Consider the following 25,881-nt stretch of genomic DNA (forward strand, 5'->3'; position numbering starts at 1 on the left):
GCGCATCCTCTTTACCCTACAGTAAACTGATATTCATTGGGAGGGGGGAAGCTCTGTCTGAAAATCTTTATAAACCCATGAAAACACACACAGTATGATCACATGCAGACAATTGAGGGATGGAGATCTCATCTGTCTTTATTGGCCTGATGCTGTCTCTGGGTTTCCTGGAGCTGAAAACAGCTCTTGCTTTGAATGGTTCTGGGGACAGTATGGAAAAAGGGGCTGGGTTTAACGAGGATAAGACTGGTGCTGGGTTTGTAACTGATGCTTCATCTGTAAAATGTACACTTCAGGGTACCACTCGTGTACCTGCCTTCTCAATGGATGGTGACTATGTTATTGGTGGGGTTTTTGCCATACATCATTACATGCACACATTAAAATACAACTACACCACCATGCCTGAGCCACTAAGGTGCACAGGGAGGTAAGTAAGAGGGAAGACGGAGGGATAAGAGGATATTAAACTGTGTGTGGATAGAAAAGTTTGATTTGTATGTTGTGCTTGCAAAATCATGTTGCAAAGATTTTGGTGGTACAGAAAACTACAAAAAAAAAAAAAACTTTTATTACCCAATCAGTGCCAGTTCAGTATTTGGCCATATAAATTGCAGGTATTATATTGACAAAAACCAGTAGAGTGTGAAAATAAGCATCCCTCTGTTTTTAAACGGAAAACTAACTGTTTTCTAAATATTTAACGGAATAAAAACAAATTAAGAATTTTGATTGAGTTGACTATCGTTAATTTGTGCATTACGGTCCAATTTTGGACTGATATCGAATTCTATGTTTTGAATTTGGTTTTATGGCAACACTTTGATGTGTATTTGGTCAACAGATGCAATGCAGTTACTGTATCAATCCTAGTTCGTAACTTTGAATTGCATATCTTTTGTTGTGTATTTCTTTTACAACTGTGACTTGTCCTTCTGTTAGTTTGAACAGTGACATAAGTGTCTGTGTGCAGCATTGTCTCCCGTGAACTGCGCTTCTCACGTGCAATGGTCTTTGCCATTGAAGAGATTAATAATAGCACAGAGCTGCTGCCTGGCATCAAGCTCGGTTATCAGATCTATGACTCGTGTGCCTCAGTGCCTGTGGCTGTGCATGTGGCATTCCAGCTTTCAAGCGGCCCGGACCCGGTGTTTTATACCGGTGACAACTGCTCACAGTCTGGTATGGTGATGGCTGTCGTTGGTGAGTCTGGGTCTACGCCATCCATCAGCATATCACGCATTGTTGGGTCTTTCAACATTCCTCAAGTAATTGTTTTTAAATTTCTGGCACACTGTGTTTAATATACAGTACTGATTTTTTTGTCTGTAAATAATGACACTGCTGTGTCCTTTAGGTGAGCCACTTTGCCACTTGTGCATGTCTGTCAGATAAGCAGCAGTACCCGACTTTCTTCAGGACAATCCCTAGTGACCAGTTTCAGGCTGACGCTCTGGCCAAGCTGGTAAAACACTTTGGCTGGACATGGATAGGTGCTGTCAGGTCAGATTCAGACTATGGCAATAATGGCATGGCGTCTTTCCTGGACGCAGCACACAAAGAGGGAATCTGTGTGGAATACTCTGAATCTTTCTATCGGACCCACCCACGCAGCAGGATCCAGAGAGTGGCTGATGTTATCCGCAGGTTTCTACATCACTGATTGTGCTTTTGTTCCCTGTTCTGACACTGGCCTTTTTTTAAAATTATCTTGGCATGTTTCTGTTTTCCATCATGATTATTCCTTTCATATTTATTACTCATATTTTCTGAACATAGTCGATGGGACCAAATATTATGTCTCTCTCCAGGTCGACAGCTATGGTTGTTGTGGCATTTACATCCCCTGGAGACATGAGGATCTTACTGGAAGAGCTGTCACTCAAGCCTTTTCCACCTCGCCAGTGGATCGGCAGTGAGTCCTGGGTAACCGACCCAGACATGCTGAGGTTCAGCTTCTGTTCTGGAGCCATCGGATTTGCCATTGAGCAATCTGTCATCCCAGGTCTGAGAGACTTCTTGCTGGATCTCTCTCCCTCTAAAGTGGCTTTCTCTCCAGTGCTTACTGAGTTCTGGGAGGACACATTCAACTGCAGTCTGGGAAAAAGTGAGGAAGCAGTGCTGATTATTGACACGTCACATTCACAGTCCTTGTGGTCATGTTATGGTGTTTTGTTTTTTTGTCTGTCTGAGTGGAGCAGTAGCTGCTTCAAGACCAAATCCCAAATTGACAGGGAAATTACAAATATTAAACAAAGATATAAGGTGCACAGAAATTAAAAGTATATTAATAATTTCAGTTGATATGACAATTTTCCCTGTCACATTTAGACACTCTGTTGTCTTGAACACAAGCACACATGGACCTTTAGGCCAGCAGGCTAAAGAAAGTACTAATGAAGCTCTGCAACTGTACTTATTAGCATGCATCAGTTGTACTATATGTTTAAGTATGCATGTACTTCTTATTAGGCTAATATACTGAAAGTGTGTCTAGATAACTGTTGTTTTCAGTTTCAAGTCCTTTATTGTTACATGCACAATATTTACAGAGGAGTACTGGTTGGCATGATATTTTTAGATATTAGGCTCCCTGTAACAATGCTCACTGATCCCTGCTCACTGCAGGCTGGAAAAAGGGAGAAAATCATCTTGCAGATTTTTAGCACAGGCCATTGGGTCATTATGATTGTGTAGTGATTTTTAATTGTCTCTGTTAAAGTCTTGGCAGCTGTTTTAGGACAAAACACAGATTTTGATTAAAACGTTCATGGTCAATTTAAATTGAACGGAGACATGAGGTACATTTCTATGAAAAATCGCCCTTGATATGATTTTGGGGTTTTCATGAACTGCAGTATATTCACAGTGCCAACACCAAAGCCCTGAACAATAGTGTAGTACATTTACAGTGTTCAGACCACCAAGCTAAATAAAGATTAAAAATTGTACTTACTGGCATGTAGCAGTTACACTATACTGTATGTAGTCTTATTCAGATATTCTGTTGGCAACAATTTCAGATCAATTTTGAACATGTTAACACAGATCATCTCAGTATTTAAGTCAAGAAAAATACAAACATTTTCTAGCATTTAATAAATGTGACTAATTGCCATGCACATGCAGATGAATAATAATGTAAAATCACTGTCAAGTTTAAGAAACACCTGTCACTGTCTCTGTGTGTTTTTAGGTGCAGCCACAGATAAAAGCATATGTGATGGAACTGAAGACATACAGATGATCCAGACCCCGTACACTGACACATCCCAGTTGCGAATCACTAACATGGTGTACAAGGCTGTTTATGCAATAGCTCATGCCATTCATAATGCAGTGTGTCAGGAAACTAATTCTACAACTCAGTGTGACAAATTCACCAAGACAGAGCCCAGAGAGGTCAGTTGAAACAAATATGTAAAAGAATAAGTGAATGCCCATATGTTTTTTTTTTTTGTTTGTTTATTTGTTTTTTGCTGCAACACACATTTTGTTGAATATTACTATTATTTCATTATTTTTCATTTCTGTCCCTCATTGTTTAACATTACTTCATCCTGACAGGTTCTCACACAGCTGAAGAAAGTAAATTTTTCCCAAAATGGTTATGATGTGTCATTTGATGCCAACGGGGATCCTGTGGCCAAATACGAGCTGGTTAACTGGCAAAAAAGTGAGAGTGGCAGCATTGAGTTGGTGACAGTAGGACACTATGATGCATCACTGCCAGCGGGCCAGGAGTTCAGTATCAACAGGAAGCTCACCTGGGTGGAAGGTGGCACACAAGTAAGGAGCCCAAAAGTAATTAATTAACATTATTCAACTTTGGTGATCTTAAATTGTACAATATGTGTTTTTTGGACCCTGATAGTCATATTTCTACCAGCTGTAAAGAGATCTTTTCCACATTTACAGTATATTTAGTGCGAAAGTTTCCCTTTATATTTTTCAAGTAAATGTTCACGTGCTGAGCTGTGGCAAAGGGAGAGTAACATAGAAAGGAATCCATAGGTGGCTACAGGGCATAGTGTATTCATTACTTTATCCATTGTCTGTAACCACTTATCTTGGTGCAGGGTCACAGGGGCATCAAGTATAAGGAAGCTAAATTAGAAGGGAAGATCAGGGGCGATGCTAGTGCACAATCAAAGTCCAGAACAACTGGTGCTCCCAATGGCCAGTCTGACCAACCCAGCTGTGAGCATTTGATCAAGAATTTCAAACACATTTCATTTCTATTATAAACATGGATTTGCATTCATTGTCTGTATGCTACCACTCAGATATGTTTGTTTTGTTATTGTTTATGAAGACCAGTCATACATGTCATATGAAAGAAAAGGATGCATCTGAAAGTTGTGGCTGGTAGACAGATGACCTCAAACCTGGACTTTCTAACCTATTTCATTTTACCAACAAATAATAGACATATTTCAAAGTTGAAAATGAAAATTATCATAGCTTTTTCCACAACAGCAACTAACAGACACTAGATTTTCACCAGATGCTGACAAAATGAAAAAAATCAACAGCAGAGAGAATGTAGGCCCCAACTAGGACAGTGTATGCTGGTTGGCACTGAAATGAACGCATGGAAATAAAATCATACCAAGGACATTAAAACAAAAAAAAGAAAAAAAGTTTAGCCTCTGAATTTTGGAAGAACAGTAACAACAATGAACCTGTAATGGTTACTTCCCAACACAGCCCACAGTGTTTAATGCTCAGTAGTGATATGTGGAGCAACCAGTGGGTGGGTTTGGGTAAGCTTACTAGAAATATCACAGATTTGGGCCAGTGGCTCACCTCCTCTCACTCACTTTCTCTTCCAAACACATACATTCACATGTACATGTCATTTTAGCTTCAGCTGAATTTCAGAATAAATGTTTACACACAGCAGGTACTGTGGATTTTGTCCTTAAAACTGACAATACACATATTGACATGTGAAAATTGTTATAAGAAAGACTTGCACAATGTGAGCCTATCCTTTAATCCTCACAGCTTTGTAGCACACCTGAATATGTGTGAGTCTGTTTGTATCTATGTGTCAGGTGCCTGTGTCAGTGTGCACTGACAGCTGTCCTCCAGGAACTCGTAAAGTGCTGCAGAAAGGAAAACCCATCTGCTGTTATGACTGTATACTGTGTCCCGAAGGAGAGATTAGCTATGTTACAGGTACTTTATTTATTATTTTGTAATGCATATTCACAACATCAAATATACAATTGCTAAAAGCCATTTAATTTTTCAGATTCCCCTGATTGTTTCCCTTGCCCCAAGGAGTTCTGGCCTAATGCAGAGAGAGACACTTGTCTCCTCAAGTCTGTAGAGTTTCTTTCCTTCAGCGAGATCCTAGGAATCATCCTGGCTGTGTTCTCAGTTGGTGGTGCCTGTATTGCGACTATAACAGCAGCTATATTCTATCGTCACAGGAAATCTCCGATTGTCAGGGCCAACAACTCTGAGCTGAGCTTCCTGCTGCTCTTCTCCCTGACTCTATGTTTCTTATGTCCATTAACGTTCATTGGACCACCCTCTGAGTGGTCCTGCATGCTGCGCCACACAGCATTTGGGATCACCTTTGTCCTCTGTATGTCTTGTGTTCTCGGAAAAACAATTGTAGTGTTAATGGCCTTCAAAGCTACACTCCCAGGCAGTAATGTGATGAAATGGTTTGGTCCTCCACATCAAAGAATGACTGTGGTATTTCTTACATTCATACAAGTTTTGATATGCACTATATGGTTGGTTCTTAGTCCCCCTTTTCCAATGACAAACCTCACCACATACAAAGAAAGAATTATTCTGGAGTGTGCATTAGGCTCAGCTATAGGGTTCTGGGCTGTGCTTGGATACATAGGCCTACTGGCTGTCTTTTGCTTTGTGTTAGCTGTCCTAGCCCGGAAACTACCTGATAATTTTAATGAAGCCAAACTTATCACCTTCAGCATGTTGATATTCTGTGCAGTCTGGATCACCTTTATTCCAGCATATGTCAGCTCTCCTGGGAAGTTTACTGTGGCTGTGGAGATATTTGCTATTCTGGCCTCCAGTTTTGGACTAATACTGTGTATATTTGCTCCAAAGTGTTTCATCATATTGTTTAAGCCAGAGAAGAACACCAAGAAACATTTAATGAATAAAAATCAGTCTTAACCCATATGAGGCTTGGAAACAGATAAAAGTGCAACATACAGTATACATTTGCAATTTTCCCACAGTCCTCTACTTTTTGAAACCTCCATGTGAAAACCCATGCATTTAATCATCATTTTTCACTTTGGCACATGACCCAGCAATGTTACCGAGCCAACAAAAGAATACACAGACACAGAACTTCTCTTAGTGGCAAAGAAGATTTAACAAGTTAGTGCCTTCAGCAGACACAAAGTCTGCAGGCTAACCTCACAAGCAAAGGAGTAACAAAGTTGAGTTAGCCCCAAACTTACACTTCTACAGGCTAAGCAACACTGCTTAACTTATGTCAATGTTTATGTATTGAACATGAGTTATTGATGTGATGTCTTTGTATTTAGGTTATTGGGTAGTTGGCTTTGCCAAAGCTAAGCTGATGTCAGAAAGCTAATGCTTCACACAGACCCAGGGTCTTTCATGGAACTATATATCATTTGTATTAACCTGGCACTTTTAGACAACACAGATAGTACACATATAATCTAATTTGGCCTTCAAACACAACTGCACTCAGAGAGGCAACTCATAGCTTTACACATTTTCATAGTTCTATTGTTCCTCTACTGACCACGTTTCAGCAATCTTCTTGTAGCTTTCTTTTGTCAGGCATTTTGCTCTCACACACACAATCTCTCTCACATGCACTCACCCACACACAAACATACACACCCTCACACACCCTCACACACACACACACACACACACACACACACACACACACACTTTTGTGTCTTAGTCTTTAGTTAGGTTTATTTAGATTGTAGATTTGTGTGTTCATTTTTGCTTGCATTCATTTGAATAAAGGTTTTTGGAAACTATACTTGCTTTCTGTTTAATAGTGCACAAGAGTTAATGATTTTCCAAACCCTGTTGTGTCGAAAACTAACTAACTAATTTTGGTTACAGTTATTATTTTAGCCCAATAATTGATAGTTTAATATATTTGTTGTTAGACTGCATTTATTGTTTGGCTATAATTTCCCTTTTTATTCTTTTATTTTTGGGAAATAGTGTCCCAGGAGGTGATTTTATGTAAATTAAATAACATTATTTAATATAATTAATTCTATTTGTTTTTAGTAATTATTCACTATTTTTGATGGACATTTTAATACTTTTAACCAAAAGTTCCCAACACTGCTTTACAAATATTTTTCATTTAGTGCTGAAAATATAAAATAAAGTGAATACAGTCAAAATGCATATCATGCATGGTACTGAGTTCTTTCTTGACATTTATAAAATGATTTATAAAATCATTGATATTTTACTAACACTTATCTATGTTTGAACTTCTCCCTTCTTTTATCATAGCACCCAATGATATATCCAAATGCCCAAATAACTGTTGATAAGATAAGATACACCTTTATTAATCCCACAACTGAGAAATTCTAGTGTTGCAGCAGCCAAGAAGAGAAAACAATTAAAAAACTAGGCATGCAAAAGATACAAAAAATAATAATGAGCATAAGTAGTGGCCTAAAAGAGAGCATATGTAGTGCAATGACTGTATGTGCAAAAAGACAACATCAAGAGGGGGACAGTAATGCAGTGTAAAAAAAATGTTAATGAATATTGCTGTGTAAAGAGTACATAGTGTCCACACTATGGGTTGAAACTCATGAGACCTCTGTTGCAGTTTGTTTTAAATTTCCAAACAACAGTACGGGGGAAAAATCAAGGAGTGTTTCTTGTCGGCCAGTTGTCCATCAGATAAATAGATATTGACAAATCATGTTGAAACACCAGAAAGCCATACAGATTTAACAGCAGTTCTCAGTAGACAGAGTAAGAGTGAGGTTAAAGTATTGTAGTGCATTGCAAACAAGCCATTTACGGCATAAAGTGATCTTTAATGCAGCTTTAGGATCTGTATCTGCTGCAGTTGTTGGGGTTTTTGACATGGAGCATTTTTAATCAGTTCTAAATAGGCCAGCTGGCTTTTTATTTAGGTAACCTATACCTTATCCAGAAACCCTTTTTAAACCTTTGGTTTTTACCAACCATGATTCTGATTTGATTTCACTGGGTTTTTTTTTTGTTGGTTTTTTTTGTGAAATGTGTCTTGCATCCTAAGACATACACTGTTTAATATAAATACAAAACACAACAGCTGACAACAAAACAATACATAAACAACACAATGCAATTAATTTAATTGCTACTTTTTACATTCAGTGTTTAGTTAACACAGCTACACTGATGCCTTATGTTTGATGGCAAAAGCTAATATTCTTCAAATAAAATATTAGAGGCCTCTGATGTAATTTTACCAGCCAGAGACAACACTCTGTTACTAACAGAGAAACTTTGAGGGGTGTGATTGTGAGGAACAGTCTTATCTGAACTGAAGTGGTGTCTTGTTATTGGAGTTGCTCATATTGAATTGTTCACAACAAACACCATGTTCAAGCATAAGATGGTTCATGTGTGTACCTGGTACCAGAATGCCGTATGCCAGAGGTTGATGATCATATATATATGTATATCTATATATATATATATATATATATAGAGAGAGAGAGAGAGAGAGAGAGAGAGAGAGAGAGATACATATACTGTATATACATATTTTCTATTTTTTAATCTTTATTTTTAATTTTTTTTTTTAACTTTATTTTATCTTATCTTATCTTATCTTAAGAACACACCCACAGCAGTGAGCACCAAAGTGCTGGCAAGCTAGGTAGGCAATCCGGTCAGAAAAACTGAAAAGTACATTAGTGATGGCTGTTTAGCTTGTGCTTATACATTCTCGGAACCCATCGGCTGTATTCGGCGTCTGACTTCTGGCAGACGGCGATACAGCCTCTGGAGGCAAACCCCCGATTTTTTGGCATTTCGGTTTGATTTGGGCGGAGGAGTCGAATTTCTGTTTCCGAATTCCGTTTATATATAAGTAAATATGCTGAACCATTCCGATGGATTCAGAGTTTGCAGTGACGCCAATTATGTTCCGCCTCGTTAGTTCACCACACGGACCGTTTAACCTGGCAACAACTGCAGCCGGCTCAAACGTGATTGGTCAATATTACGCGGACTACAAACAGCCTACAACCGGAAACCAGGGCTCTTCTGCTCTTCTTCCGGAGGCAAGATCTCCGGGGTTTGCCTACAGGCTCTACATTCACTGAATGTAGAGTCTGTATATAGAGACTAGTGCTTATATGACTTTGGCGTTTAACAGAGATGTTTGTTCATCTATTTATTAGACTGAAAGAGCTAAGAACGCTTGTGGGATGTAGCAGACTTACTGCTGACACACAGTGGGCAATAGAAACAACAATGATATTGTGCAAGGATGATAAGTTAAATATATTGCAAATTCATGTTGTATCATAATGTTAAAACCTGCGGTGAGAATAAAAAAGGATAAATAGATTTACAAGTACAATTCATAAGGAGAGATTAGAAACATAAAAATCAATAAAAACCGTTAAAATCTCCATCATAGTAAAATGTTAGAGAGTATCAATTTTAAATAGTTTGCTTTATTTTTATGATAGCCTGTTATCCACACAGTGGTCTCGATGTGTTACTCAAAGATCGATTGCTTCTGGCTCCACCCACTACCCAGGGAAAATAGCGGTAATTCCTCAATCCAGTAAATAACTTGTTGAGGAAGCACCATACGTATCACTCTTGTGATTATTTCATCCCTTTTCCAGGGGTGTAACACACTCTAATTTCAGTAGTAACATAGTTTTTATATAGTAGAGGAGGTAAGGATGGCTCCTAGACACAGAAGCAGTGAAAAACAGTTTAACAGTTTAGAAAGACGTCAAAGATTTTGCTTTACCAAGACTTTGATGAGCCCATTTCAGCTAGACCATAATTCATGCTTTGTACCACTAAAAAAACAAAACAAACAAACAAAAAAAACTGGTTTTCATACAAAAACCAACAAATCAAACCCTTCTCAGCCATTTGCTTTATTTGTTATTTAATGTCTGGGATGATAGAGTTGTCATTGTTTAAAAATGGAATATAATATAATTATATATCAATAACATGGTCAAGACTCTAAGATCCATACTTAATATGAGCCATGTATTGTCCTCTATCCTGTGCCATTATGTTTCATTGTGATTGGTTGATCCGGCAATGACTCATATGACCCGTGGTATTAGGTAAGCATCATAGTTTTTATATATTCTGCTTCATTTGCCTTTCAGAGAATATGTTGGAGAATCATCATCTCTAGCACACATGCAGTCTTTATGGGGTCTGTTTGGACACTGCATTATACCCATATTGGGGCTTCTCTCTGGCTGCTTCTTTGGACCATATTCAGCTTTCTTTTTCCAGTTTTCTCTGTGACTGAAAGTGTGAAGGAAAGGGATGAGCTAAATCTAGATAAAGGTGTTATGAAAGAAGAGGAGACTATGAGAGAGAGACTGAGTGGTTTGAGGATAGAAGGGGTGAGTGTTGTTGGTTCTAGCTTACCTCAGTGCATAAAACTGGCAGACAGTAAGCCTCTGGCCCTGCAGCTGGGAGGAGATGTTGTGATTGGAGGGCTTTTCCCTCTGCATTATGTAGCGCCTACACCACAGCACAGCTACCACAGCAAACCTCAGCTCATACCTTGCAGCGGGTAAGTATGAGGATACTGTTTTTAATCTGACATAGTCCTACATTAAAAAAAGTCTTGCATGTTTTACACAAAAAAGTTACTGAAAGCATTTCCCCTTGCTGTGATTAAATGTCAGCGTTGCTCCGACACTGTTCACATGCTCTGACTTATATTATGCTGTGATACTGTTTAATGTCTCATAATGAATTACATAGACTGAATTCAACTTCATTTAATTACCTGCAGCTTTGACCACAGAGCCTTCCGCTGGATGATGACCATGGTGTTTGCAGTGGAGGAAATTAATCACAATTCAAGCCTGTTACCAGGTGTTAAATTAGGTTACCAGGTCATGGACAGCTGTGACCATGTCCACACCAGCCTGCAAGCTCTTTTGTCTTTCCTCAGTCACTCCAAAAATAGTATGAGTGAGCTGAAACAAATGGAAGAGACTCAAAAAAGATTAGATATGCCAACAGACAGGGGTATTATATTGAAGGGGGTGAAGACAAAGGGAAAAAAAAGAAAGAAAAGGATGCTGAGCACAGTGAAAAACACAGACATTGAAATTAGTAGAGCAAAACCTTACTGTTTTGACACAAATGGACATTACATAAAGGAAAATGTAACAGAGGAGCGAACAGAGAGGAGTACAAAATCTCAAACTTTGCCCAGATGTCTGGTTGATTCTCCTGTGCCTGCTGTGATCGGCCTTGCATCCTCTTCCCCTACAAGAGCCATAGCTCAAACTCTTGGCCCTTTCAACCTCCCACTGGTAAGAAAGGAAAAAAAGGCAGAACATGTACAGTATTTTATTTTCACATCGGCTCTTTGTTTTTGTAGTTGTTGTTATTTATTTTATTTTGTTTTGTTTTGTTTTATTTTATTTTATTTTATCATAAAACAATGTTTTGTTTTTGGCTTATGTCTTATCTCTATAAAATATTAATGTCATCTTCCTATAGGTGAGTTATTTTGCCACCTGTACCTGTCTTACTGACAAGCATATGTACCCATCATTCTTGCGAACTGTGCCAAGTGATTTATTTCAAGTTAGAGGACTTGTTCAGCTGGTTACCTTCTTGGGCTGGTACTGGGTGGCCACAATAGGGACAATGGTGAGATAAGGACTTTTTATAACCCCACCATTAGTCAGCTAAGCAAACCCACATGATTTACAAAACATTTCTCTATATATTTCAGGATGACTACAGTCACTATGGCATCCAAGCATTTTCTGATCAGTTTAGACAACAAGGTGGGTGTCTGGCATTCCATCTGACCATCCCAAAATCCCCCACAGTGGCCAAGATACATGAAATGGCAGACAGACTGCAGAGTTCAACCACAAAGGTAGTGGTGGTCTTTGCCACTGAGGGACAGCTGCTGGATCTGCTCTTAGAGGTAAGTGCTCTATATCTCAGTTAATGTATATGCATAAGCATTAAATATGATAATGCAGTATTTAAAGTTACATTATGAGAATAGGTAATATAAATGTAACTATTTTCCAGCTGGCTCAAAGAAATGTTACAGGGATCCAGTGGGTAGCTAGTGAAGCCTGGGTGACCGCTAGCCTGCTGACCTCACCCCGCTTCCACCCTCTCCTAGAGGGCACGCTGGGCTTCTCCTTCCCAGGGGTCAGGATCCCCGGCTTGAAAGAATTCCTCCTGAATGTCCGTCCTTCTCCTAAACCTGGGATGGAATTTGTCAACATGTTCTGGGAAGAGCTGTTTGGTTGCAGGCTAGAGTTTAGAGGAGACAGGTCCAAAGAAAATGAAGCAGATACTATGGATAATGTTGTGGAATTGGAGGCTTTTGGTTACAAACCAGACTCTCAAAACAATTCTGGGTCCTTGGTCAGGGCTATTGAAGGAAAAAACAGCACATTCAAAGGGTCAACCATTGAAAACTATAAAGGTGCAGCTGAAAAGCCTGTGTGCACTGGTTCAGAGGATCTGAGGTACACTGACAGTAGTTATACAGATGTATCTCAGGTCAGAATATCCTATAATGTGTATAAAGCTGTATACGCCATTGCTCATGCTCTACACACGTTACTGAATTGTGATTCTGCAGGACATAAAAACGGAATGTGTGAGACACATAAGTCATTTACGTCAAGGCAGGTGAGTTAAACCACTAAAACAACAACAAAAAAATATTTATGTCATGATTTTAATTTGTCCTGTTTTTGTATCATTCCTTTGGCTTTTTATTCTCTGTTTTTTTCTCTCCCTCATTTAATACAGTTGCTGCATCATCTAAAAACTGTGAATTTTACAAACCAGTTTGAGGAGAAGGTATATTTTGACTCCAATGGAGAGCCAGTCCCTCTCTATGACATCATTAACTGGCAGAAGGACAAGGGTGAAATTAGGTGGAATATTATATTTCAATGCACAGGAATACACGTTTCTCTTTACAAAATCCTAACTGAGAAGCGTTATGTTTAATGTGGCTTTTTAAGCATTCAGCTGAGTTATGATGGAAAAAAAAGTGTCACACATAAGGTTTGGACTGATTTTAAAAGAATTTCATGCCATATTTAGATTCATCAAAGTGGGAAGCTATGACGGTTCCGCAGCATTGAGACAACAGTTGCAGATAGAGCAGAGCACCATTGTGTGGACAAAAGGACAGTCACAGGTAGGTCATATGTCAAGTAAAGTGATTTCATATTTGTCTTTAAAATGATTTAGTTCTCTTTACATGATAGAACATTTTAAGTGTTACCTGATGTTCTAAAGCTATTGTCAAACAAATATGAATATTTGTTCCACCAAGCATCTAGTCTAAAGTAAAGCAAATCTTGGAAGGTAATTTAACACCTTTATTTGTTCAGGTGCCTGTTTCTCAGTGTAGTGTTCCATGCTCCCCTGGTAGCAGGCAGGCCAGACGTCCAGGAGAGCCCCACTGCTGCTTTGATTGTTTGCCCTGCGCTGATGGAGAAATCAGCAACCACACTGGTAGCCCATGCATCTTTTGAGTATTTGTATATTCTAACTTCTCTCAGAAACAAAGGTCTCAATATTGTAACCCTATTTCTATTAGCACAGAGGGAGCCCTCCACTGGACTGTATGGGTAATATTACTCTAATCACAGCCACATATTTACACACAGAGAAAAGACAATTAGAACGAGCCCATCCAAACATGTGCGGACCCCTCATTAGCCAGTGGCGTAGGAGCAACACAACTTTTAGGTGGGGGACTCTGTCTGTGCTAATAGAACTAGGGTTACAATATCATAACCCTTTTTTTATTTCACACAGGCTCCACTTTCTACTGGACACTATGGGAGCACATTAAATGAAAGCTCTGTCATGACATAACATAGACCCAGCCACACTGATCCTGAATGGCTCAAGGTAAATTGCCGTAGCCCACCTACAGTACAGGCCAAAAGTTTGGACACACCTTCTCATTCAATGCGTTTTCTTTATTTTCATGACTATTTACATTGTAGATTCTCACTGAAGGCATCAAAACTATGAATGAACACATGTGGAGTTATGTACTTAACAAAAAAAGGTGAAATAACTGAAAACATGTTTTATATTCAAGTTTCTTCAAAATAGCCACCCTTTGCTCTGATTACTGCTTTGCACACTCTTGGCATTCTCTCCATGAGCTTCAAGAGGTAGTCACCTGAAATGGTTTCCACTTCACAGGTGTGCCTTATCAGGGTTAATTAGTGGAATTTCTTGCTTTATCAATGGGGTTGGGACCATCAGTTGTGTTGTGCAGAAGTCAGGTTAATACACAGCCGACAGCCCTATTGGACAACTGTTAAAATTCGTATTATGGCAAGAACCAATCAGCTAACTAAAGAAAAACGAGTGGCCATCATTACTTTAAGAAATGAAGGTCAGTCAGTCCGGAAAATTGCAAAAACTTTAAATGTGTCCCCAAGTGGAGTCGCAAAAACCATCAAGCGCTACAACGAAACTGGCACACATGAGGACCGACCCAGGAAAGGAAGACCAAGAGTCACCTCTGCTTCTGAGGATAAGTTCATCCGAGTCACCAGCCTCAGAAATCGCAAGTTAACAGCAGCTCAGATCAGAGACCAGATGAATGCCACACAGAGTTCTAGCAGCAGACCCATCTCTAGAACAACTGTTAAGAGGAGACTGCGCCAATCAGGCCTTCATGGTCAAACAGCTGCTAGGAAACCACTGCTAAGGAGAGGCAACAAGCAGAAGAGATTTGTTTGGGCCAAGAAACACAAGGAATGGACATTAGACCAGTGGAAATCTGTGCTTTGGTCTGATGAGTCCAAATTTGAGATCTTTGGTTCCAACCGCCGTGTCTTTGTGAGATGCAGAAAAGGTGAACGGATGGATTCCACATGCCTGGTTCCCACTGTGAAGCATGGAGGAGGAGGTGTGATGGTGTGGGGGTGTTTTGCTGGTGACACTGTTGGGGATTTATTCAAAATTGAAGGCACACTGAACCAGCATGGCTACCACAGCATCCTGCAGCGACATGCCATCCCATCCGGTTTGCGTTTAGTTGGACGATCATTTATTTTTCAACAGGACAATGACCCCAAACACACCTCCAGGCTGTGTAAGGGCTATTTGACCAAGAAGGAGAGTGATGGAGTGCTGCGGCAGATGACCTGGCCTCCACAGTCACCGGACCTGAACCCAATCGAGATGGTTTGGGGTGAGCTGGACCGCAGAGTGAAGGCAAAGGGGCCAACAAGTGCTAAACACCTCTGGGAACTCCTTCAAGACTGTTGGAAAACCATTTCAGGTGACTACCTCTTGAAGCTCATGGAGAGAATGCCAAGAGTGTGCAAAGCAGTAATCAGAGCAAAGGGTGGCTATTTTGAAGAAACTCGAATATAAAACATGTTTTCAGTTATTTCACCTTTTTTTGTTAAGTACATAACTCCACATGTGTTCATTCATAGTTTTGATGCCTTCAGTGAGAATCTACAATGTAAATGGTCATGAAAATAAAGAAAACGCATTGAATGAGAAGGTGTGTCCAAACTTTTGGCCTGTACTGTACTTCTTCAGGCTGCCGCAGCGAAGAAGTAGGGGTCCCCAGCCAACCCAGGTTTTAAGCAACTAGGTTGAGCTTTGGCCTAACCTTGCAGGGGTTTAAAGAAAAACAATAGACACCCCGCACACCACACTTCCCAGATCATCAAGGAACACAGAAACATGTTGATGTATCATGCCCAGAGAGGAGTCAGGTGCAACACCCAATCCTTTCACCCATCCTGTATTGTTCCAGCAAGCAACAGACCCTGAAAAGTTGCTTCACATGTCCAAGAGATTTGATCATATGAAGGGGTAGGATAGCGTAGACTGCAACGCCGCAGTACATAGATCATCAACTCTCATTCTGCTTAAGAAGGCCGCCGACACTGCCACAACACGTGAAATGTGCGAGGAACACAGTGGGAGGGTCCCTGTCTGTCTGTAGGTTTCAGAGATGCACTCACATAGCCATCTCGCAAAGCATTTGTTGAGTAGGACCTTTCTGCTCCAAAAACGCTGTTCAGTTCATCTGATGGGGGCTATGCGTTCAACTTAACAAGCCGACACATGAACTAGGCAGAGCAGATGCAATTTTGCCTCCCTGTCCCCGTCATAGAGTGGAGGACAAAACGCATCTGACTGTATCACTCTCAACCTAGACAAAGTCCTTATGTCCTTGGGAACAAGAGAGGGATTTGGTCTGAGAGACGCCCCACTGCAGTCACCATTAAGCAGTGAGCAACTGAGGTGCATCGATAGTTGACACACTCTCTTAGCTGAGGTCAACACAGGCAGCAAAGCTGTCTTAAATGACAACACCTTCTGAGAGGAGTGCTCCAGAGACTCAACAGGATCCTTCATCAGGGCCTTGATCACCAATGGCAGGTCCCATTGCAGGGAGGAGGCACCAGCATTGGAAACCCAACCACTTTGCCTTGTAACAGGCAGTGGTGGACCCCACTCTCACTGCCTGGATGGTCTGCATAACCTGCATAGACAATCCAGCCTCCTCAGCCTGTCTCCCTCAGGAGCTGCACCTGAAGAGGTTGATCCAGAGTGGGCAACATGCCTATTGAACCCATCTCCTCAGACAGAGCCCACCAGAACTAGCGGATGGTCCAGGGCTGGGCCACCACCATTTGAGAGGAGTATTACTCATGAGTCAAGTAGAGGGCAAAGCCTGTGTGAGACAGAAAAAGGGCAGCCAAAACCAAAAATACATTGCACAACTGCAGAGTCATCAAGACATGTTATGTGAATCCAAAATATTGTGCAGATTTTTAATTGTGTGCATTTGTGCAGTGTGAATCTACTGTATCTGTGTCTCCAAAGGTTCCACAGAGTGCACAAAATGTCCTGAATACCACTGGTCAGACAAAGACAAGGTGAAATGTGTGGCCGGGATTGAAGAGTTCCTGTCTTTCCATGATACAATGGGCTACATCCTTGTTACACTCACACTGCTGGGTGTTGTCCTGACAGCCATTATCACTGCTGTCTTTCATCGTTTCCGTTCCACGCCCATTGTCAAGGCCAACAACTCAGAAATAAGTTTTTTGCTTCTCCTGTCACTCAAGCTCTGCTTCTTGTGTTCCCTGGTGTTCATTGGTCAGCCGTCTGTGTGGACATGTAGGCTTCGCCAAGCAGCATTTGGGATCAGCTTTGCCCTTTGTCTGTCCTGCCTCCTCGTTAAGACCATTGTGGTTCTCTTAGCCTTCCGGTCAAACGTACCTGGTTCCAGGGCTCTAAAGCTGTTTGGTCCCTCTCAACAGAGGATGCTGATTCTCTGTACTACAGCTCCTCAGGTGGGAAGGCTATAGAATCACTATTATTGTTTACCTCAACTTCTGACTATTTTACATTCTGTGTTTTTAAAGAATTGATTATATTTCAATCTTGCCCTTAGGTTTGTCTTTGTGCTAGTTGGATTTTAGGCGCACCTCCCTTCCCATTCAGGAACCCTAACTACCAAGCCTCAACTGGAAAAGTAAGAACTAGTGTCTCATAGTATATTTTAGATAGTACCATTGGGAGTCGCCAAGTCAAAAATGCAAAATCCTTGACACAAGGTCTTTAATTTTTGTCATGGAGATCAGAAATAAAGCAAACATTATTACATAAAATTAGATATTTTAACAAATGTATTACATGATCTGTATTATGTATTGTTGGACAAATTTAGATTGTTGTGGAGTGTAAGGAGCCATGGCCGCCTGGATTTTATCTGGTCCTTGGCTACATTGGCCTAATGGCCTTCGTCTGCCTCCTCCTGGCATTCCTGGGACGCAAGCTACCTGATAGGTTCAACGAGGCAAAGCTCATCACCTTCAGCATGCTGATCTTCTGGGCTGTGTGGATTTCTTTCATTCCAGCTTATGTCAGCTCTCCTGGGAAGTTTACTGTGGCTGTTGAAGTGTTTGCTATATTAGCCTCCAGTTTTGGACTGTTACTTTGTATTTTTGTGCCCAAATGTTACATAATTTTATTCCAGCCCGAGAGAAATGTTAAAAAAGGCATGACTGGAAAATATCACACACAAACTTAACAATTATGTTGTATGTGGTTGTTTTGGGTGGCCATCAAGCAAACAGAAGCATGTGCTTTTTAATTCAACATTTGACAGACAAATGAAAAAAAAAAGTTTGAATATTTGAATGTGAAAAATATAAAAAAAAAATTCCACATGAAACATGTATCCATGTTGTTATTTTAGCAGCGTTTTTATTTCAGTGAATTAGTATGACTGAAGAGTGTGGATACTTTTTTTGTTGCTGTACAATGTCTTCCAGACAATAACCTTAAAGGGAAATTTCAGTTTATTTCAACCTGTCTCCTATCGTCCTAAATTTGTTTCAAGTGACTAGTGACATAAAAATAATAGTTAGCATGTTAGTCGTTAGCCTAGATACAGCCGGGGCACATAGTAGTGTCAGACCTGTTAAAACGTAAGTGAACGGGCATACTTCAAGTGCAAAGTTAGTCCACTAAACAAGCTTTTTTTCCACAAAGGCCGCCTCGTATCGTTAGGATAAATGTCAGAGAACATATAGAAAACGACATGTAAACGCGTTGTCTTACCTTACCGGTGTGCTGCCATGTTTGTTTACCATTTAGCTCTGCTTTCCAAAGTGCAGCCGAAATATCGCGAGAACAAGCAGCAATCTCATACCGTGCCTGAAATTTCATTTGTCAACCCATGCCCTTCAAGGTTGTATCAAGCCATGTGCCTTAACTGCTCATACATGAAAAGACCTCATCTAAAGTTGTCAAGGTTAAATTCCGTGGAGTGTACACTTGTTCACTTCAAATACCTTCAGTTAAAATATAGGTGGTGCTTCCCAATCAAGAGCTGTTATAGGTTGAGGGAAACCCTTGCTATGAAAGCCTCAGGACATCCCCAGCTGTCAGCCAAGGGGTCCTCCGATCAATCTGAGCAGTTTTTGAGTAGCAGTAAGGGACAGGATGTGAAACAGACAAACTTTGTCAACTTAAAATACCTCATGCAAGTCATGCAATAAAAATACTGCACAAAAGGCCAATAAGATCATACCACTGTCACACCTTGGAAAACCAAACATGTTCAATTTTGACAACTATATTACATTTGTAAAGAAACAAAGGTCACAATTTTGTATCCCTCATTCCATTAGCACAGGCAGAGTCCTCTACCTAGGGGCCCTGTCACTCCGACACTGTAGGTTGAAATAAACCGAAATTTCCCTTTAATCTGGGGAGAGTTATTTTTATTAGACTTAGTATGTCTGCAGTAATAAACGTTATGAGTACTTACTTGATCTGTTTAGCATGTATGCCTTTTTTTGTCTGGGACCTACTGCACTTTAACTCTGGCAGCCTAGTATTTGAAACAGTGTCACACTGGAGAAGGGCCTTTCAGAACTTCACAAGGACACAGTTACTCGAGGCATCCAGTTTTCATTAAAGGAGTAAATGTGTCATTGTGAAGTTCTGAAAGGCCCTTCTCCAGTACCGTGTAAACGACTTTGCCTGCACAAGTAGAACCAGAGTTACAGTATCATAACCTTCATTACAGTAGACGCTGGACAACATAAACAAACCGCGCATTATGGTTAGTGCAGAACTGCCCAGCACCTAGTCACTCACACTGTAAAGTAAAGTAAAGTAAAAAAGTAAAATGAAAAATCTATGTATCCACAATCAGCACTAATGTCCTACCATGATGGATAACCTTAAAGAATTCTCACCCTTCCCTCACATGTACCACCCTTCTGACACAAACCCATATTTACAATAACCAACAAACCACTCTTCTCAGTATGGAAAGAAACTTTGAATCACTCATCTAACACATCTTTGTAGGGAGGGTTGACCAGATTTTTGGGCTGTCTTGTCATGTCTTGATAAAAATGGTTAATAGGAGACAAACTTTTTTCTACATATTCTGGGGTGCTGAAGCTGAAATGTGCTAATCTGCACTTATTTTTGAGTCATCATTTCACACTTTGTATTTTGTACACTCCACAGGAAGATGTCCATTTGTAATTACAGATAAATAGGGGCCTTAAGTTCCCTCTCAACAAGAGTCTGAACATGTTACAATACACACAGAATTCTTATTTCTTCATAATATGCATTAAAGTCATATGCTCTGTGTATTTATATGTATTTATTATCTTGTACACTGTTCAACAATTGCAGTGCTGCAGTATCATTTGCATACAACCATTATGACCCATTTCAATTGAAATGTGAAATAAATCATAATTTGTCAAATTATTTTTACATAATATTCAACATTGAATAGAAATCTCAAATGTTTTCAAAGAATAATTTATGACAAATTACTTCTTTTCTTTTCCCATTAGATATTGTTTTGTATTCTTCTCTGGCTTCAGTAAAATAATGTAACATTTTGGAACAAACAGGCAAAACAACAAGCCAAAGCTGGAAGCTAGAATGGCAAATGACTCCACTGCATCTGCATAATTCCCAGGGGAACTGATATAAGCAGGGATGAATGCTAGCCACACGGCACAGAAGATCAGCATGCTAAAAGTGATAAACTTGGCCTCGTTGAAGTTTCCCGGCAACTTACGCGCCAAAAAAGCCAGTACAAAGCACAGACAAGCCTGTAGACCTATATATCCCAGAACGCACCAGAATGCCAGGCTGGAGCCCACACTACACTCCAGTATGATCTTTGAGCGTTTGTATTGTGTATTTCGGGATGGGAAAGGGGGAGCATCAATGAGCCAGGCAGTACAGATAACCACTTGAACCAGAGTGCAGCTGAAGATAATGACCCTCTGTTGCTTAGGCCCCAGCCACGTCATGATGTTGTCCCCTGGCCTGGTGGCAGTGAAAGCAGCCAACACCACCAGAGTCTTCCCCAGGATGCAGGAAATGCAGAGTGAAAATGTGATGCTAAAGGCAGTGTGACGCAGCATGCACGACCAAGTTGTTGGCTCACCAATGAACACCAGGGAACACAGGAAACACAGAGTCAGAGCAAACAGGATAAAGTAACTAAGTTCAGAGTTATTCACACGTACAATGGCAGTGTTTCTATGGTAGAAAAATACTGCAAAGACAGCTACAGTGAGGCAGGCACCCACCACAGTGATGACTGTCAGGGCTATACCCAAGGAATCATAGTCCAGGAACTCCACCTTCTTGGGGATGCAGGCTGTTCTGTTGTTGTTTGACCAGAAGTCCTCAGGGCAAAATATGCACTCTATTGAATCTAAAGGAAAAACCATTTGAAAAAATGTAGCTCAAATATTCAGCACACAAATATTGCCTGATGGTACTAGAATATATTAGATTTGAATTGTGCCTTTTGTTGCTTGGCTTTAAGCTCACTTGTCTGATTGCTAATTTTGCCACTGTCACATGGTACACAATCAAAGCAGCAAACAGGTTCCCCACGACGGACAGCCTTCCGAAACCCTGGAAGACAGCTAGCACTGCACATAGACACTGGTACCTAGGAAGACATAACATCTTTCAACTCTGCAGTGTGAAAGTAGTGTTAGGGGGAGAAAATGTAATTGCTAAAGCCATTTTCTCAGTAGATGTATGATATCCATATAAAGTGCATTTCATATAATACGATGGAAACAATTGACTATGGCTGTAGAATATTTACTTGTCATACAAATAATTCAATAGTTACTTTTAGGAATTAACATGGTTGGAGAAAAATACTCAAAGATAGCTGCCTGTTAGAAATAACATGTTTTATTCTCATAATTACCAATGTTTTATTTATTTATTCATTATTATTATTATCATTTTGATTTTATTTTAACAGAATTCCACCACAAGGAACACAACAGGAAGTGTTAAATCACCAAACATGTCATAATGTATGGCAGGTTTTGCATTTTGACTGTTAACTGTATGAATGCAAAGTAACTCACATCAGATCCAGCTCATCCTGCCCAACTGACTTACCTCCACCTCAATCTACAGACCTTCAACAGTTGGCATCTGATGTAGGTAAAAACACAGTGTGAGCAGCTTGCCTCACTCTGATGCCCTGCCCACATTATCCGGTTCTCCTGGATCACTAGCTCTTGCCCGGCAGGCTTGGTTCCATCAAACAACCCCACGCTGACAAATTCAATGTTCCCGCCTGTGCCTCTCTGCCAGTTGAGAATATCATAATAGGGTATGGTGTCGCCCTTCAGATCAAAGTTCACCTCCTCCCCAGCAATGTTAAATGCCACTTCCTGAAGGTAGTACTGGAGCTTGAAAATTGATAGATCATATGAAGTACTCATAAAAAAGAATCAAACAATGTTTACAGTGCAATAACAGTAAAAAGAAATAAAATATACCTGCCAGGGGTGTATGTTGTTGCTTTGAGCACATGAGTTGTTTTGGAAAGGGCCACTGCCTGGTTGACAGAGAAGGAGGTTGTGCAAGGAATGAGCAATTGCATATACAGCTTTATAGACATTATAAGCCACTCTAGGGCTGGATGTATTCGTGTAGGCTGAATGCTGCTCCAACAGAGACTCCTGCCCTGAGCAGGGCGGCAACTGGGAGCCAGGTGACAAAGAAGGGCTGCAACCATACAGGGCCTCCCACAGCTCCTTAACTAGGACATTATTGGGATACATCTGAGGGTTGACTGTCTGCAGATAGTCACTGAGTCTGGAGATATGACCTTTTCTGATGGCAAACCCAATGGTGCCCCCTAGGTAGGGGTAATACTCATTCCCTGTAAAGATAGATGCTGTGACCCAGGCCTCGCTAGCCACCCACTGGATTCCAGTGATGTTTTGTGTCATATAGTCTCTCAAGAATGGTGCCATCTCTCCCTCGCCTGAGAATACCACCACCACTTTTGCTAAAGAGCTATGCATCACCTTTACAAGGGGCATGTGATGGAGTGGGTAAAAATTCCACAAGAAAGAGAGAAGGCAAAAAAAGCAGGTTAAAATTATTTAATTATTTAATTAAAACTATAATGTGAATTAATTGCATGGTTTTCCTATGTCACTAAATGTGGAATTGAACATTTCTAAATCTGGCAACAGCTAGTGATATTAATAAAACAAACAAAAAAAAAAACACTGTGGCAAACAGCAATGCCACCTCCCCCTCCACTCCAAGGATCCAACCTTGGAAAACTAAGACAAATGGGCTGAAAGCAAGACATAGACTATAGCAAATTTCACCATGATTGTATGATTTGTATGACATAATAATTCAACAATTCGCCACCATGGTATGCCAATTTAATGGTACTGATGTATAGCACCCACTGTAAAGGGGTCTCAAGGTGATTTAAACTCCCCTATGTAATACAACGTAGCTCAGCATGTCTTTTAATCTACCTGCATGATCTCCAGAGCCCTCTGGCGACTGTAGAGCAGAGGGATCATTTCTTGGTATGCTACACACACTGCAGTACCCTGTAATTCTCTTAGTAAACCTTGGACAGCGAAGCGCCCATATTCATGGTCCCCGCGCACCAGCCCAACCCAAGTCCAGTTGAAGCGTACAAGCAGCTGAGCAATGGCTTTCACCTGGGTTCAACAAAAATGAATACAAGTTAAGTTGGTCTCAGATGGTTTTTAAAAAGAGTTAACTGATAATTGTAATATTGTGTTTATTAATATTATTGTAATATTATGTATTCAGTTATTTAGTCAGACAACACATAAATATATTACAACTTAAAGAAATGTCTTTTTACTGTGACAGCACTCTAAAATGATCAACCCTTTTTTTATTTGAGGCCAAACTCTCACTTGATAGTCATCATTAGGAATTACTCTGAAGAAGGTGGGATATTTTCTTCTGTCAGTGAGACATGCACATGAAGAAAAGTAGCTGATCTGTGTGAAAAGAAAAAATCCAGAGTATAGTAAAACACATAATAGGGTAACATGCTAATGTTTTGGGGGAATTACAGGGGAAGATAGTCATCATTACCATTGGGATTCTGAATGGTCGCAAGATTCTTGACACCACAATAGACTCAGCAGAGCCAGATTCCCCAATTACAGCAAGGAGAGGAGAGGCACGTTTACACATAGGAGAGTCTTCCTCCCTCAGCCCGTTCAAGACAGCCAAAGAAGCTCTCTGAGCAGTCAGTAGATATGCACAGGAATCAAAGATTTTGTACCCAAGGGTGAAATTGGGCAATAGCTCTGCACTCTCGTTTATCTCCTCTATCGCCAGCCTCATAGTCTGAGCCCAGCGGAAAGCCTTAGGATCAAAGCTGTAGCCCAGCAGACACAGATGCACATCAGTCAGTAAGAACTGAAGAAGCTTCTTGCATGAAAAGCAAAATGCCTTCAAGAAACCCAAGTGAGTCCAGTTGCCTACAATATAGCACTTCGAATTTTCTAATATGTTACCGAGATGTGTCCTTGGTAATGCTTTATTTTACAGGTGATTTCCAAGATGTTAATTCAAAGAGTCATGTAATTTGGAACAAATTTAAGCCAACAATAGATACAGTGTCCAATTGGTACATTTCCAAGTTATCAATTCACATTAACTACTTGACTAATGTCGAGCAAATTCCAATGTTCCAAATACAAATAGTACCAAATTACATAGTTCTTTCCAGTAAACTTATTAGGAAATTATTTGCAAAGTACTATGGAATCACACACCCATAAAATAAAGCATTACCACGACTAATTGATTGCATCTCTCTTTCTTTTTATTTTCTGGAACCTAAATCTCTATTCAAACTCAAAGAGCAAGTCAGTTTAAGCCATAACTGTTTATATTAATGTTTTCTAACATGTCAAGCTAAATTATCACTGTGTAGCATACTGCAATCATAGTCATACGCTGCATAATCTCTTCATTAAAACAAGAGTTGTGCAAACAAATGTGTTTGTACAACAATCAAACACCTTTTTTATTGTACACAGTAGGTTAAACACATCCACTATGATTTCTACATCTCTCAAACTCACCCATTGCACTTTACTGGCGGTGGACTGTAGGTGCAGTTTAGATCTGGCATCTCCTGGTTATAGTGAAAGGTGAAGATACCCCCAATGATAAAGTCACCTTTGGCCACAAATCCTGGCTGAAAGCTGTTCTGAAGTGTGCACACTTTGGATGGAGATAGTGGTGGAGAGGTGAAGCTGGACATTGGCTTATACATTGTAGAGAAGACACAGAGAGAGTAAAGCAAGGTAAACAACACACGTAGAGTCATATTGTCAAATTTCTCCAAAGAGGGGGAAGAGAGCCGAGAGCAAGAAATTAACAAGTTATATACAGTATGTGACCCTCTCAATCTTGCATTTTATTAACAACAGAGTGACGTTGGATCAGCAGCCCCACCTGATTTGTTTTCCAGTGTGAGTTAATGCAGACTGAATGATGAAAATTAAAAAAAAAGGGAACACAACAAAAAGAAAAAAAAACTGTCTACTCAAATTCCACTTCATTGGGCATACCTAATTAAAACAAATACAGTATGTGTAATCCAAATGCAAATGCAAATAGTTTGTGCAAATAAATTGCACGTCACTTTATAAATTTGAGCCCATCCACCTCAATAAGCCTGTCCACACTGAATCCAAAACTTTATCTTTTTTTTGTAGTGCGGTCTTTTTTTTTTCACTTTTTACCCCTATT

At 40.1% G+C, this 25,881-nt stretch overlaps 3 protein-coding genes across 3 annotated transcripts; 2 read left to right on the forward strand and 1 right to left on the reverse strand.

The window, feature by feature from the left end:
* The first annotated feature begins 323 nt into the window (after positions 1-323).
* Positions 324-6,165, forward strand: LOC117260114 (extracellular calcium-sensing receptor-like). Its single transcript, XM_078166795.1, has 8 exons — positions 324-430; positions 974-1,268; positions 1,358-1,647; positions 1,812-2,107; positions 3,197-3,402; positions 3,568-3,789; positions 5,061-5,184; positions 5,261-6,165. Exons 1-8 carry the CDS (start codon positions 324-326, stop codon positions 6,163-6,165), a joined length of 2,445 nt encoding a protein of 814 aa, XP_078022921.1.
* Positions 6,166-11,051: 4,886 nt separating this feature from the next.
* On the forward strand, positions 11,052-18,452 carry olfcu1 (olfactory receptor C family, u1). Its single transcript, XM_033632353.2, has 12 exons — positions 11,052-11,202; positions 11,413-11,555; positions 11,746-11,898; positions 11,984-12,184; positions 12,394-12,530; positions 12,666-12,909; positions 13,033-13,160; positions 13,333-13,429; positions 13,626-13,749; positions 17,113-17,585; positions 17,687-17,767; positions 17,963-18,452. The coding sequence occupies exons 1-12, from the start codon at positions 11,052-11,054 to the stop codon at positions 18,323-18,325; spliced, it is 2,295 nt and encodes a 764-aa protein (XP_033488244.2). The 3' UTR covers positions 18,326-18,452.
* A 2,148-nt stretch (positions 18,453-20,600) lies between these two features.
* Positions 20,601-25,402, reverse strand: LOC117259893 (extracellular calcium-sensing receptor-like). The gene is made up of 8 exons (XM_033631677.2): positions 25,209-25,402; positions 24,208-24,496; positions 24,024-24,110; positions 23,607-23,798; positions 22,602-23,135; positions 22,287-22,511; positions 21,622-21,745; positions 20,601-21,502 (listed from the first exon to the last, which is right to left on the reverse strand). The coding sequence occupies exons 1-8, from the start codon at positions 25,400-25,402 to the stop codon at positions 20,601-20,603; spliced, it is 2,547 nt and encodes an 848-aa protein (XP_033487568.2).
* Positions 25,403-25,881: the final 479 nt, after the last annotated feature.

Source organism: Epinephelus lanceolatus, chromosome 4 (assembly GCF_041903045.1).
Source record: "Epinephelus lanceolatus isolate andai-2023 chromosome 4, ASM4190304v1, whole genome shotgun sequence".
Classification (NCBI taxonomy): domain Eukaryota; kingdom Metazoa; phylum Chordata; class Actinopteri; order Perciformes; family Serranidae; genus Epinephelus; species Epinephelus lanceolatus.